At 53.2% G+C, this 14,366-nt stretch overlaps 1 protein-coding gene across 2 annotated transcripts in view; it reads right to left on the bottom strand.

Annotated features, from left to right (window-relative positions):
• Positions 1 to 14,366, bottom strand: part of LOC144722272 (uncharacterized) — a 123,370-nt gene that overhangs the window by 30,423 nt on the left and 78,581 nt on the right. For both annotated transcript variants that reach the window (XM_078600367.1, XM_078600368.1), the window contains exons 37-44: positions 13,363 to 13,454; positions 12,655 to 12,781; positions 10,824 to 11,007; positions 9,116 to 9,273; positions 8,413 to 8,579; positions 6,224 to 6,362; positions 4,423 to 4,616; positions 3,701 to 3,863 (exon numbers count right to left, since the gene is read on the bottom strand). In XM_078600367.1, coding sequence (XP_078456493.1) covers positions 3,701 to 3,863; positions 4,423 to 4,616; positions 6,224 to 6,362; positions 8,413 to 8,579; positions 9,116 to 9,273; positions 10,824 to 11,007; positions 12,655 to 12,781; positions 13,363 to 13,454 — 1,224 coding nt within the window. The remainder of the gene's footprint in view (positions 1 to 3,700; positions 3,864 to 4,422; positions 4,617 to 6,223; positions 6,363 to 8,412; positions 8,580 to 9,115; positions 9,274 to 10,823; positions 11,008 to 12,654; positions 12,782 to 13,362; positions 13,455 to 14,366) is intronic.

The following is a 14,366-nucleotide window of genomic DNA, read 5'->3' as shown; positions in this document are numbered from 1 at the left end:
TGTGCAGGTACGAATGTGGGGAGGGGGGTGGTGTGGGGGGGTAAGAATGTGGGGAGGGGGTGGTGTGGGGGGTAAGAATGTGGGGAGAGGGTGGTGTGGGGGGATGAATGTGGGGAGGGGGTGGTGTGGAGGGTACGAATGTGGGGAGGGGGGTGGTGTGGGGGGTAAGAAAAGTGGGGAGGGGGTGGTGTGGGGGGTACGAAAGTGGGAGGGGGGTGGTGTGGGAGGTAAGAATGTGGGGAGGGGGTGGTGTGGGGGGTAAGAATGTGGGGAGAGGGTGGTGTGGGGGGATGAATGTGGGGAGGGGGGTGGTGTGGAGGGTACGAATGTGGGGAGGGGGTGGTGTGGGGGGTACGAAAGTGGGGAGGGGGGTGGTGTGGGGGTAAGAATGTGGGAGGGGGGTGGTGTGGAGGGTACGAATGTGGGGAGGGGGTGGTGTGGGGGGTAAGAATGTGGGGAGGGGGTGGTGTGGGGGGTACGAATGTGGGGAGGGGGTGGTTGTGGGGGGTAAGAAAGTGGGGAGGGGGTGGTGTGGAGGGTACGAATGTGGGGAGGGGGTGGTGTGGGGGGTAAGAATGTGGGGAGGGGGTGGTGTGGGGGGTACGAATGTGGGGAGGGGGTGGTGTGCAGGGTACGAATGTGGGGAGGGGGTGGTGTGGGGGGTAAGAATGTGGGGAGAGGGTGGTGTGGGGGGATAAATGTGGAGAGGGGGTGGTGTGGAGGGTACGAATGTGGGGAGGGGGTGGTGTGGGGGGTAAGAAAGTGGGGAGGGGGTGGTGTGGGGGGTACGAAAGTGGGGAGGGGGTGGTGTGGGGGGTAAGAATGTGGGGAGGGGGTGGTGTGGGGGGTAAGAATGTGGGGAGGGGGTGGTGTGGAGGGTACGAATGTGGGGAGGGGTGGTGTGGAGGGTACGAATGTGGGGGGGGGTGGTGTGGGGGGTAAGAATGTGGGGAGGGGGTGGTGTGGGGGGTACGAATGTGGGGGAGGGGGTGGTGTGCAGGGTACGAATGTGGGGAGGGGGTGGTGTGGGGTGTAAGAATGTGGGGAGGGGGTGGTTTGGGGGGTCAGAATGTGGGGAGAGGGTGGTGTGGGGGGGATGAATGTGGGGAGGGGGTTGGTGTGCAGGGTACGATGTGGGAGGGGGTGGTGTGGGGGGTAAGAATGTGGGGAGGGGGTGGTGTGCAGGGTACGAATGTGGGGAGGGGGTGGTGTGGGGGGTAAGAATGTGGGGAGGGGGTGGTGTGCAGGGTACGAATGTGGGGAGGGGGTGGTGTGGGGGGTAAGAATGTGGGGGAGGGGGTGGTGTGGGGGGTACGAAAGTGGGGAGGGGGTGGTGTGCAGGGTACGAATGTGGGGAGGGGGTGGAGTGGAGGGTACGAATGTGGGGAGGGGGTGGTGTGCAGGGTACGAATGTGGGGAGGGGGTGGTGTGCAGGTACGAATGTGGGGAGGGGGTGGTGTGGGGGGTACGAAAGTGGGGGAGGGGGTGGTTTGCAGGGTACGAATGTGGGGAGGGGGTGGTGTGGAGGGTACGAATGTGGGGAGGGGGTGGTGTGGAGGGTAGGAATGTGGGTTGGGGGTGGTGTGGGGGGTAAGAATGTGGGGAGGGGGTGGTGTGGGGGGTACGAATGTGGGGAGGGGGTGGTGTGGAGGGTACGAATGTGGGGAGGGGGTGGTGTGGGGGGTAAGAATGTGGGGAGGGGGTGGTGTGGGGTGTATGAATGTGGGAGGGGGTGGTGTGGGGGGTACGAATGTGGGGAGGGGGTGGTGTGGGGGGTAAGAATGTGGGGAGGGGGTGGTGTGCAGGGTACGAATGTGGGGAGGGGGTGGTGTGGGGGGTAAGAATGTGGGGAGGGGGTGGTGTGCAGGGTACGAATGTGGGGAGGGGGTGGTGTGGGGGGTAAGAATGTGGGGGAGGGGGTGGTGTGGGGGGTACGAAAGTGGGGAGGGGGTGGTGTGCAGGGTACGAATGTGGGGAGGGGGGTGGTGTGGAGGGTACGAATGTGGGGAGGGGGTGGTGTGCAGGGTACGAATGTGGGGAGGGGGTGGTGTGCAGGGTACGAATGTGGGGAGGGGGTGGTGTGGGGGGTACGAAAGTGGAGGGGGGTGGTGGTGTGCAGGGTACGAATGTGGGGAGGGGGTGGTGTGGAGGGTACGAATGTGGGGAGGGGGTGGTGTGGAGGGTACGAATGTGGGTTGGGGGTGGTGTGGGGGGTAAGAATGTGGGGAGGGGGTGGTGTGGGGGGTACGAATGTGGGGGAGGGGGTGGTGTGGAGGGTACGAATGTGGGAGGGGGTGGTGTGGGGGGTAAGAATGTGGGGAGGGGGTGGTGTGGGGGGTATGAATGTGGGGAGGGGGTGGTGTGGGGGGTACGAATGTGGGGAGGGGGTGGTGTGCAGGGTACGAATGTGGGGAGGGGGTGGTGTGGGGGTAAGAATGTGTTTAGAGGGTGGTGTGGGGGGATGAATGTGGGGAGGGGGTGGTGTGCAGGGTACGAATGTGGGGAGGGGGTGTGTGGGGGGGTAAGAATGTGGGGAGGGGGTGGTGTGGGGGGTAAGAATGTGGGGAGAGGGTGGTGTGGGGGGATGAATGTGGGGAGAGGGTGGTGTGGGGGGATGAATGTGGGGAGAGGGTGGTGTGCAGGGTACGAATGTGGGGAGGGGGTGGTGTGGGGGGTAAGAATGTGGGAGGGGGGTGGTGTGCAGGGTACGAATGTGGGGAGGGGGTGGTGTGGGGGGTAAGAATGTGGGGAGGGGGTGGTGTGGGGGGTACGAAAGTGGGGAGGGGGTGGTGTGCAGGGTACGAATGTGGGGAGGGGGGTGGTGTGGAGGGTACGAATGTGGGGAGGGGGTGGTGTGGGGGGTACGAATGTGGGGAGGGGGTGGTGTGGAGGGTACGAATGTGGGGAGGGGGTGGTGTGGAGGGTACGAATGTGGGTTGGGGGTGGTGTGGGGGGTAAGAATGTGGGGAGGGGGTGGTGTGGGGGGTACGAATGTGGGGAGGGGGTGGTGTGGAGGGTACGAATGTGGGGAGGGGGTGGTGTGGGGGGTAAGAATGTGGGGAGGGGGGTGGTGTGGGGGGTACGAATGTGGGGAGGGGGTGGTGTGGGGGGTACGAATGTGGGGAGGGGGTGGTGTGCAGGGTACGAATGTGGGGAGGGGGTGGTGTGGGGGGTAAGAATGTGTTTAGAGGGTGGTGTGGGGGGATGAATGTGGGGAGGGGGTGGTGTGCAGGGTACGAATGTGGGGAGGGGGTGTGTGGGGGGTAAGAATGTGGGGAGGGGGTGGTGTGGGGGGTAAGAATGTGGGGAGAGGGTGGTGTGGGGGGATGAATGTGGGGAGAGGGTGGTGTGGGGGGATGAATGTGGGGAGGGGGTGGTGTGGGGGGTAAGAAAGTGGGGAGGGGGTGGTGTGGGGGGTACGAAAGTGAGGAGGGGGTGGTGTGGGGGGTAAGAATGTGGGGAGGGGGTGGTGTGGGGGGTAAGAATGTGGGGAGGGGGTGGTGTGGAGGGTACGAATGTGGGGAGGGGGTGGTGTGGAGGGTACGAATGTGGGGAGGGGGTGGTGTGGGGGGTAAGAAAGTGGGGAGGGGGTGGTGTGGAGGGTACGAATGTGGGGAGGGGGTGGTGTGGGGGGGAGTATGAATTTGGGGAGGGGGTTGGTGTGGGTGATACAAATTTGCTGCTTCGAGCTCTCACTCACCCTCTGCAGGCCGATCTGCTCGGTGATGGCACGCGCGTCCTGCTGGGGCATGCTCTCTATCTGCTCCTGCCTCTCCATCGCCTGCCCCAGCCATGGGTTGAGCGCCGCGTGGGAGTCCTTGTAGGACTTCAGCATCCGGCCGAGGCTGTCAAGGTTCTGGTTCCTGTGAGAGCGCACGAGTACAGCGCACAGTGCCGAGCGGATCAGACGCGGGTACTTGTAGCGCCACGATTGCCATGTGCTGTTGGGCATGGTGATGCCCGACGTTTCATCCCAAGCGTTGGCAGCTTCTTCAGGAAGTGAACTGAACTACATTTAAAACAAGGAGGCTGTCACGACTAATTTTACGATTATTAATTGAAAAAAAAACATATCTATTGTGAAATATACGTAAGTATGTTGAACTTCTTTCGCACTGTACGTAGCTAACCGTGCTAATCGAAGGTGTATGGGGGGGGGGACAACAAACTAAACATAATAAATTAGTTCAATAGAAATTAGTCCCACCAAGTTTTCACAGTGATCATTGCTCCGATGGCCACACACAGTGGCCTGCTCTTGCAAATGCCACCAGGGGCTTTTTTTATACACCCACTTTGTGCAGCAGATGGCAGCCCTCCCCCGTGGATCCCCCGGATTTGAACCATGACCCTCTGTGAAAAAAATAAATTATCCAGCGCGGGAGAAATGTGCTGACGGGGCATGCGGTCGGGGAATGTCACCTGGCGTCGATCTGCTCGCGGACGGCGCGCCAACGCTCGGCCAGGTCCGAGGCCCGCGAGCGCCAGCCCTCCAGGTTGGGGTCCCTGCGACTGTGCGTCTTGGTCAGCTGATCGTTGGCTGCCCGGGCCTGGACCAGCTGCCTGTCAAGGTCAGAGAACACCTCCTGCTTCTGGTTGACCTCAGCTCGCAGTTTCTGCCCAGTGGGGGAAACAACAAAAAAAGGCAACCTCAGGCACCGGTGTGACCGCGTTTTGAAAATATTCACAATTCGTCGGCTAGAGATGTTGTCCTTCCCCCGCACCTCCGTTTAGCACGGTTGGCTATGTACATTGTCAAAGAAGTTAAACATACAGTGATACCTCGGTTCACGAACTTAATTCGTGAACTGACTCTGGTCGCGAACCGAATTGGTCGTGAACCGAGGCACATTTTACCATAGGGTTCAATGTAAATCCGGTTAATCCGTTCTGACCTTTTTTTTTGGTTTTTGAAGCACAAAAATATTAAACAAATTACAATACACATTAGTACTGTACAGTATAGTAATGTATAAAGAGAGAACACTAACCTTGCTTGAGATGACTTCAGTAAGCACTCAAACGGGTGAACTGTACAATACAGTAAGTACAGTATTGTACAGTACAGTAGTACAGTACAGTACTGTATGTGCTAAAAAGCACACCAAAAAGCAAAAAGTCACTGAAAGTGTCTTCACAGTACTCACAGTACTTCTTTCTGTCTCTTCTTCTCCACGATCTTCCTACAGGAAGTCACGACCATGTGACAGCCTGGAAATAGCATTAAAATGGCCGCGGCTCCTGTTCATGAACCGAAGCGAAGTTCGTGAACCGGAGCATATTTTTATGAACTTTTCTGTTCGTGAACCGAGTTGTTCGTGAACAGAAGCGTTCGTATCACTGTACATGCGTATCTATGAGCGACAACGACCATTTGTGTGGCCAGCCGCGATCAGCCCGTCCCTGTGGACAAAGGTTCATCTTTATAAACTAGTCTACAATAAAAAGGCAAAGCACAGGTGGCTCGAAGCCTCGTTAGGATTCGTCACCTTTATGTTTGTATATATCTCCATCATTGTACGTTAATGGCACGTTCAATGGCAAGGTGCCTTTATTTGTACAATTGAAATCCCATCATTTAACACGAGACGAAAAAAAGTATTTGATGGAATTAGCTAAGATATACTCTTAGGTTTTTTAGGTAAAGTCACGTAGGTAAAAAATAAATAATAATAATAATAGAAATAATAATAGAAATTAAATAATACATCACGACGTTTCGGAGGCAACACCGTCACAGCTAGATTTACTGTGACTTTACCGAAAAAACCTAAGAGTATGAATCCTTGCAGTCACGAAAGCTTCAAATCTAGCTAAGATACAACATCTGTGAACTACTGGACTAGATCTTCTGGACATATGTGAAAAAAATAGCTGCATAGCTCATCGGATTCCTCAACTACAAATATAGATGTTGCTTCAGATTCTGGTAACATGTCATAAAATATAACACTTGGGTGGCATTAGCCAAAATATAAGTGGACCTATCAACAAGTGGTGTCTAGCGATTGAGCGTGCAGGTAGTGCAACTACACCATGGCCCACTGGACCAGAGGTGGAAAGGCCCCCCGGGCTACGAAGAGTGGGAGTGGGAGGTGGTGGGGGGGAAGGTGGACAGGAGTTCCCATTTCATCCCTTGTACTCGGGGGTGGGGGGCCCGGAACAACCGTCCCGCGACACTAATTAACGCGCACAAAGTTGACGCAAATGCCCAGCGCCTCACCTTGAGCATATTCCTGTAATCTTCAATGCCGCGCACGTCCGCCGGAGAGGTTTCTTCCTCCACCAACTTGGCCTCGATTCCACGCACCACTGGCTCGGCCGCGATGGCGCTCTGCACCAGGCCATCCATGGCCTTCAGTCTAAGTGGACAAGACCAGAGGCAATGTGAGTCCCCAAAGAAGCCACTTTCGTTCAACACTCCACGCAAAAATTGTAAACGATGACGTCAATTCTCTTTCACGCTTTCCATTTGTTTAACACGTAGGTTTTCGCGACCAATATCATCCATAATATAGGTATTTTTGGGTTAGATCGCGCAAATATAAATGTGTCTTTATATTTACACGAGCTTTCCATGAGCTTTTAACAAAGTGTTGACGCATTAGCCTCGTCCATCCATCTATAAATATGATATTCCATATGACGTTTGGGAATCACCCGACTGGGAAATGGCCAAATTGATTTGGATTGTGAAAAGAGCTTCATAGCCCCATGGGATTCCTCCAGTATAAATACAGATTCTGATTATGGTCGAAGAGTTGCCCAAAAATTTAAGACAAAATAGCAGAGCAGAAAGTACTGTTAACATATGTGTAAAGTTTTTGCCCTGACAGCTTCCCATCAATATCTATAATGGTAAAGAAATACTTCCTAGGACAAACTAATGTTGGAAAATGTCAGTCAAACCATGTACATGTAATGTGAGGATATATCCGGGTGGTTGATGGATCACACCTCGTTATGATGATTAGCTCTACCGGTCCTGGCCCACAGCCAATGGGGGGAAGTCTAGGGGCGTGGCCCTGACATAATGGCAAGGTGACATCTGTAGGTAGAGGATTGGATCTGCTGGCTTTTGCCACAGCCAATGGGGGGACGAGTCAGGGGCGCGGTCCTGGGATCGTACGATGGAGTCTAGAAGATTCCATGGAGGTTAACCAGGATTAGTGGAAAGGTATCACGTGACCCGGATATTAAAAAGGGTGGAGATGGCCAACACGTGGTCAGATCTGGAACGAACGGAGGGTGAGGCCACGCTGGAGCGGGGTCCAGGCTGCCATGTGGCCGCGCGTGTCTCTCTCTCTCTCCCTTTCACGCTGTCTGTTAGCAGCGTGAAGGAGTAAGACAGGAGTGTTGTGAACGAAAGACAAATAAAGACCGGATTCCAGAAGTCGCTTCCACGACCTTTATTACATACACGTAAAATGTTTTATCATCAACTGTATCTCAGTTTTGTGGTTGGGAGTCATATGGCTAAGAAAGATCCTCATGGGAAATGTCTTCAATCATCAGTGAGTCACAAAGAAAATGCCATTGTAGATGGCTGCTCTTCTTCATTCTCTGTACAGGGCAAGCAAATTCTCAGATCTATTTTAATGTTTATCCATCACAGACGCACCGGGCCAAAAAAAAGGAACAAATGGAAGAAATTTGCATCGTGTTTTTCTTTTGTGCCGTTCTCGGTGGCTGGGCTGGGATCGTGAAATTGCTACACTTCGCAAGAGATTTAACCCATTGTGAAATATAAATTACAACCAAAGCACCATCTTAAAAAAGATTGTAAGAAAAAAAAAACGGTGGAATCATGGCCGAGAGAGGAGCTCGAAGCGGACCGCTCCTCCTACCACACATGTTAAGTAAACGACGCCTTTCACAACAAAATGTTGGTTAACTTACTTCTTCCCCGTCCCCTCTAACCACCCCCTGATATACAGGGTGCTTCAAAATGTTTTAACAATACCACAAGAAATGTGCCTCCGGGCTCTGGAGACCTCCTGGAGAAGATTCCAGGCATGCGTTGGCAATGATGGCGAACAAATGGAGACTGACTTTTTAAAGCTAATAATATACATTTCTTATCATGTTACAGTGTATTATCCGTTCTTTTTCCATTAAAACGATAGTCCCATATAAGTGTTAACATTTTTTTGAAGCACCCTGTATATAAAAGCCCTCACCCCCATCCAGCAGAAGATCCCCACAAGTTAGGGTGTCGAGCCTTCCACCCCGCCACCTACATATGATTCTGAAGCGCCGTAAGTCCTCCCCACCCTGCGTTTTTTTGTCTCTCTCCCTACCCTGAAACCACCGGCGCACGGTACCGGGCTTGCGCGCTTACCAAACACACACACAAAAAAACGTAAGCAAAGGGAAAGTGCCGCGCTGGCTCGCATTACCACAATTACTCACTCTTGTATGGCCATGGTGGAGAGGCTGTAGACTTGGTCCAGACGCTGGCCCGTGCGCTGCAAGTGAGCGGTGATCGCCGGCGGGGCCGATGGAATCAGCATGAGGGTGACCTTCTCCTTCACCCTCTGGAAGTCATCGCGAGCGCCGTCCACCTCCTGGTGCACTTTCTGGACACAGCCCCACCAACGCACCCAGGTCAGTGTCGTCGTGATCGCCTCTGCTGGCAGTACATGTCCATGCTCCCCGCCTTCACCAACCGGTGCTGACCAGCGTGGTGAAGTGGGACAGGCAAACCAATCCCTACCCCCCCGCCCCTTACTGTGACCTGCATGGCATGAGCAGGCCCTCATTCAGCAATGGATTAACAAAGGACTGTACGTGTGGCGAGCTGTTAACTACCTCGCCTGGTATACAGGAGGTCGTGGGTTCGATCCTGATCCTGGTGCCTCTCTATTTGGAGTTTACATGTTCTCCTCGTGATCACGTGGATTTTTCTCCAGGTTGTGTGCTTTAATATGACAACATAGCCTACGTGTGTTTAGAGTATTTGGCAGCAATACATTTCCACACAATGAGCCATTTCGTTGAGCTATCATTTGTGGCCAGGCCGCTACTGGAAAAAGAACTACGAGGCTCGGTGGGCCTCACGAGGAAATAGTTCAGTTCATAAGTTGTGTTTGGTTCCACCTCTGAAATTGCTCACCTGCAGTTCGGAAATGCGCTTGGCACTCTCCTGCGGGGGGTTCTGCTCCAGCATGGTGTTCACCTTCTCCACGATGCGCTCCTCATAGCTGTCGAGGCGCTGCGAGACGCTCTGGCACTCGTTGATGCACGTCTGGCTCAGGGTCTCCATCTGGGAGGCTGCAGCCGCAGGGCGATGGAGACACAGAGGACAGGATGGGTCAAAGTGTCGTTTTGCTTTCCTTCCTCCTCCAACGCACGCGGGTTAGGACGACGGGAGGTATGTATTTATGTATGTTGAACTTCTTTCGCACCATAAGTAGCCAACCGTGATAATTGGAGGTGTGGGGAAATGACAACAAACTAAACACAAAAAGCAGTTTAAAAGAAATTCGTGTTCAATATAGATTTAAAAGTTCCAAGGCTCGAGTGGCTTGCTAATATCGATGGGTAATAGTGTAATTTTGCTACTCTTCCTCGTCCACCGCGCGGGGTTAAGGTAATGGGAGTTGGCGGCCGGGGGGAGAGGTGGGCAGGGGGGAGGGAGGGCAGTGCAGTCCCAGTGGCAGAGTTTCAACGGGAGGAGGGGGAGGAGGGGGAGGAGGAGCGCGACGACGCTTCGATGACTCGTCGGTTGAAATCGATCCTCGACAGTCACGACAGGCGCGTCGCCGCGAGTCAGAATGAATGACAATTCGCGCAACTTATGCGACGCTTAGCATTGCTCCTCGCCCTCGACCGACCCATACTGACCAACGCGGTGACGGGTGGACAACCCCCTCACGATTTGCCTCGGTAAGGAGAGGCTCTAATCCGGCTGGGCATTGACAAAAGGCTGTTGTAACAGGTGCAATTCTAATGGGGATTTATTTCCGAGTTGGTGCATGGCTCACGGTGTCGCTGCCGCTCGTGATTAAGGCAACATGATAAAACGCTCGAACAAAATGAATAAAGCTTTATTGAAATGACAGTGGAATGTTGGCTGTGAGAAAAATCTGCAGGTGTCTAAAAGCACCGAATCCACCTGTAGATTACAACCCATAAGCGCGGAGAGCACCCCCTTGTGCAGTGCTTTACCCGTGAAGTATCGACAGTTCAATGTTAATGTGCGGTTTTATTGAGGGACTGTGTGTTACCTTGGTGTGGTCTGGGACTAATTTTGTTGTTGTTATTTTTGCTGCCACGCTTGCGTTTAGTGTTGAACAATCGGCAGGAATTAATGTACTCATATGCATTATTTTTTTTGGTGACTTGGTTACGTTGCACTGCTATCGTTTTTTTTCTTCCTATTGTTTGTTGTAACTTGCTGACCCGCCCCTACTGGACATCTGTATAAAGAAAGAGTTTCACAGCTCATTGGATTCCTCCTCCTGCAGTCTAAATACGGATCCTGAGCTCAGCGCTGTCGAGTGCCATTCGTATGGACACGAGCAGAGCGGATTGGAGCGGCGCATGTGGAGGGGGGGCTTGTGGGGGGGGGGGGCTTGTGGGGGGGGGCTTGTGGGGGGGTGGAGCTTGTGGAGGGGGGCTTGTGGGGGGGGGCTTGTGGGGGGGGGGGGCTTGTGGGGAGGTGGGACTTGTGGAGAGGGGAGTGGGGGGCATGTGGGGGGGCATATGGAGGGGGGCATATGGGGGGGGGGGCTTGTGGGGGGTGGGGCTTGTGAAGAGGGGCGGAGGGCTTGTGGAGAAGGCGGGACGAGGGAGGGGCGAGGGGGGGAGGGGACGCCCACCCTTGTCGACGCTCTCCAGCAGGCTGCGGTAGTGCTTGCGGCACTCCTCCACCTCGGACTCGGCGCGGCCTCGCTCGGTGCGGCCCAGTGCCGGGCAGCCCTGCGCCACCTTGAGGAAGTCGCGGTAGTGCTCCTCAAGGCCCTCGACCGTCGCCTTGCTCTCCGCTCGCGGAATCGCTTTGAACTGCACGCGGGTGAACGCGACGCACACGGCGGTCGGCATGCTTCCACCTCCTCCTTACCCTTCCCCATCACGTTCTTGCTCTCTCTCCTCGCCCCCATTCACCGGAACAAGCTTCCCCCTCCGCCATTAGCTCACTAGTTTCCGCTTCTCTCTCAAAACTCACTTTTTCTCCCTTCTAAACACGCCCACTTCTAACCACTACTAACCACTTCTAACCACTCATCTCTGGCCAAACATCCATTGAGATTATTTAGATTATTCTGGTGCTGTAAATGTCCAAATGATGGGCTGCTTTGTTGAGCTATTATTTGTGGCCCAGTCGCTTCTGAAAAAAGAAGTTAATACCTCAGTGGCCTTTGCCTGGTAGGATGAGGGATGGTTTTGTTGTATTTGTGTGTGCTTGGGTGATTTGTTTACCTTTCTTGTACTTTGCACTACTGTCATTTTTTTGTACTGTTTGTTGTTGTAACGTTCTTACCTGCTCCTGCTTTGTAGCTAATCAGACTCCTCCAGTATTCATAAATATTCTCATTCTGATCTCCCCCTTCCGACCACGACCGTTCCTGCTCCCTCTTCATAATATCTCCCCCCATGGCTACCACTCATTTCCCATCCACCCATTTCATTCATCATCATCATTTACTCTTGCCAATGTTTCTTTTACATAATTCACGCATCACATGTTCTTCTCGTCTATTTGATTCACCTCATCTTCACCGTTACATTAATCTGTACCGTTGTTAATTCTCTGTAAAGCGCCTTGGTCAGGGCATCGGCCAAGGCGCGATATAAATTACAATAAGATCAGATACTGGACACGGTGAAGGTGCAGCCCTGAATTGTCTTGTTCATGCCAATGCTGGTGGAAGGGCCTCCACTAGATGGGAGGCTTTAGAGAGAGCCCTTTTCAGACAGTATTTGGCCTACTCTTCCAAGCTGGCCAAACATCTCGGAAGCACCCACATTATATGCCACCATGAGTGGCCCGCCAATTGACTAATCGCGGTGAACCCAATCGTACTGCCGGTTGACACAATTTGTCAGAATTACAAAACTTGCCCATTGTTTCAACTGCGGCGCTGGGAGATTCAACCTGCAACCTCTGGGTTGCGAGTCCAGCGTGCCAACCATCACACCACACAAGCAGAGTCCCATTGACAGACTCCGTCGTGACGTTGCACAATGCCACACTTGCAGCAGCGCGTTATGAGCGCCGGGGCAGGGGGTGCCTTGCCCCCCCCTGGTGGCCAAAGCTACGGGCTGGGTGCCCCCTTGACAACCACCGTGAGATTTGTTTTCAACAACAGTGTCAAAAAAGGAAAGAAAAATTTAAATTGGAGCATCCCGACAGTGTTAAATCTTGGAGGTCGTGAGCGTAACGATGTGATTAGGCAAGAGGAGGCACAATATATAATAGCCGAGGTGCGACCGTGCGAGACCAATCAACTATTGGGGCCCCACCTGACCGATTGCCGCACCCCTTGAGCCGACAATGAAGTTACTAAGTCACTACGCCACGAGACCACTGCGCCCATTTGTACTCGTAATTGCTTTCCGACGGAACCGGCTCCGTCTGGGACCATTCACAGCGTTGCCTCTTCCCTCCCCCCACCCCCCGGCACCTGGCTCCAAGCTCGCTCGACGTACCGACTCGGTGGTCCACGAGCGAATGTTCTTGGTGTTTGCCAAGAGCTGGTGCCAGGCGAGGAGGCCCTGCAGTGCTGCCAAGCGCTTCTCGTAAGCCGCCGCAACTCTGTCGTACAGCTGCTGAATCCTGCAGCCAACGGGGGCAAAATTAGGGAAGGGGGGGGGACATGAGATCGGTGGATGCCTTAGCTGCGATCTTATCTGATCGCCGCCACAACTGCCTCGCAAATATCACAGGCACGGGAGATTCCACGGTTACGGAGTTACGGAACCAACATAGGCGTACGATACGTGCAGTCCTTTTCTCAATAGACTTCAGGATGAAGACTTGGTTGATCAAGGGGGTTGTTTAGCTATGCATCATTCTGCTGGTTAGTGTGGGTTGGTGTCGAGGAACAGGCTGGTACCGGTTCAATTTTTTGTGTTTAATTTGTTGTCCTTCCTCCGCACCTCCGATTACATACAGTGCGAAAGAAGTTCAACGTACATACGTGCAGATATTACTTGTTACCGCTGTCAGCCATGACTGTGAATCGAACTCAGGTAGCCACATTGATAGTGCAGTGCGTGAACCACTGAAACGGTAGTTAACATCTCGCCACCATGGCACAAGAGCAATCGACCGTGGAGGCAATGCTTACGCAACCGCCAGCGGGATTGCGCATGTGTGCGTGCGCGTGTGTGTGCGCGTGCGTTCTATGCACTCACCCCCGTGCCATCTCAGACTGCTCCGGTGTCTTGGTGCGTGCGCTCAGCTGTCCGATGCGGATATTGTATTCCATCATCTTATGCTGTACGTCCTGCGATCACACATTTCAAACTGACGCCTTCAGTAGATGCCGAGCGCAGCCGGCGCGGGCGCCCACGCGTTTGTTTTCATATATCACCCATGGGCGAGTGGCGGATCGAGTGGACGCCCATCAATCACGGCCCCGATCAGGCGTCGTTGATTGGCGGGTGGACCGATCCCTGATGTCCTGCTGCTGGACAAGAGTTTCTAATCTTTAATGCATGTTTTTAGTTTATTTTTTTATTTTTCCTCAAAAACCACATATATATATTCTAGTCGGTGGTCTTTTTTATTTTTTAAAGATGATACGTGTATCCCTTGTAGCCCCAAAAGAGAAGAAAAAACAGAAGAGCTACGCGCTATTGGGCACAATATGTAACTTTGTCAAGAAATAAATTGAAATATACATTTCCTAAAATCCTAAAAGAAAACAAAGCTGCGAACCAATGTATTTCAAGATAAGCCCGGATTTTTTGTGAATTGCATGGAAAATTGTCCATAGCTCGTAATAAAATTGTATTTTATTAAATTATTTGGAAACAGCCAAAATCTGTCCCATAACAAGCAGCGATTTGTAGCGCAGAACACCGTAGGGTTGCCATCTGTCCCGGTGCTCCCAGAATCATTCTCTCTCTTGGTGGAAGCTCTTCTGATAAAGCAGTACGTCTTCACGTTGTTTTGTCAGTTGCGTCATAATGCGCCACTCAAGACAGTTACAAGCAGTTCTGCTCTCCTCCGATGCTGCTATATATTCTTCTTCCCATGATATTTCCCGTTTTATACATATATACAGTACCACTGACATAGCAACGATCGTATGAGCATTAATACGGACTTGCTTGCCCACTTCCAGCGAGCGAAGGAGAGCAATAACAGCACGCAAAGGTGTGCTCACAGGCAACAGGAAGGCACGACTACCACT

The sequence above is a fragment of the Lampetra planeri genome, chromosome 14 (genome assembly GCF_965212315.1).
Source record: "Lampetra planeri chromosome 14, kcLamPlan1.2.h2, whole genome shotgun sequence".
In the NCBI taxonomy this organism is placed as follows: domain Eukaryota; kingdom Metazoa; phylum Chordata; class Hyperoartia; order Petromyzontiformes; family Petromyzontidae; genus Lampetra; species Lampetra planeri.
Note: the sequence above shows the minus strand (reverse complement) of the source record. Positions and strands in the feature narration are given on the sequence as shown.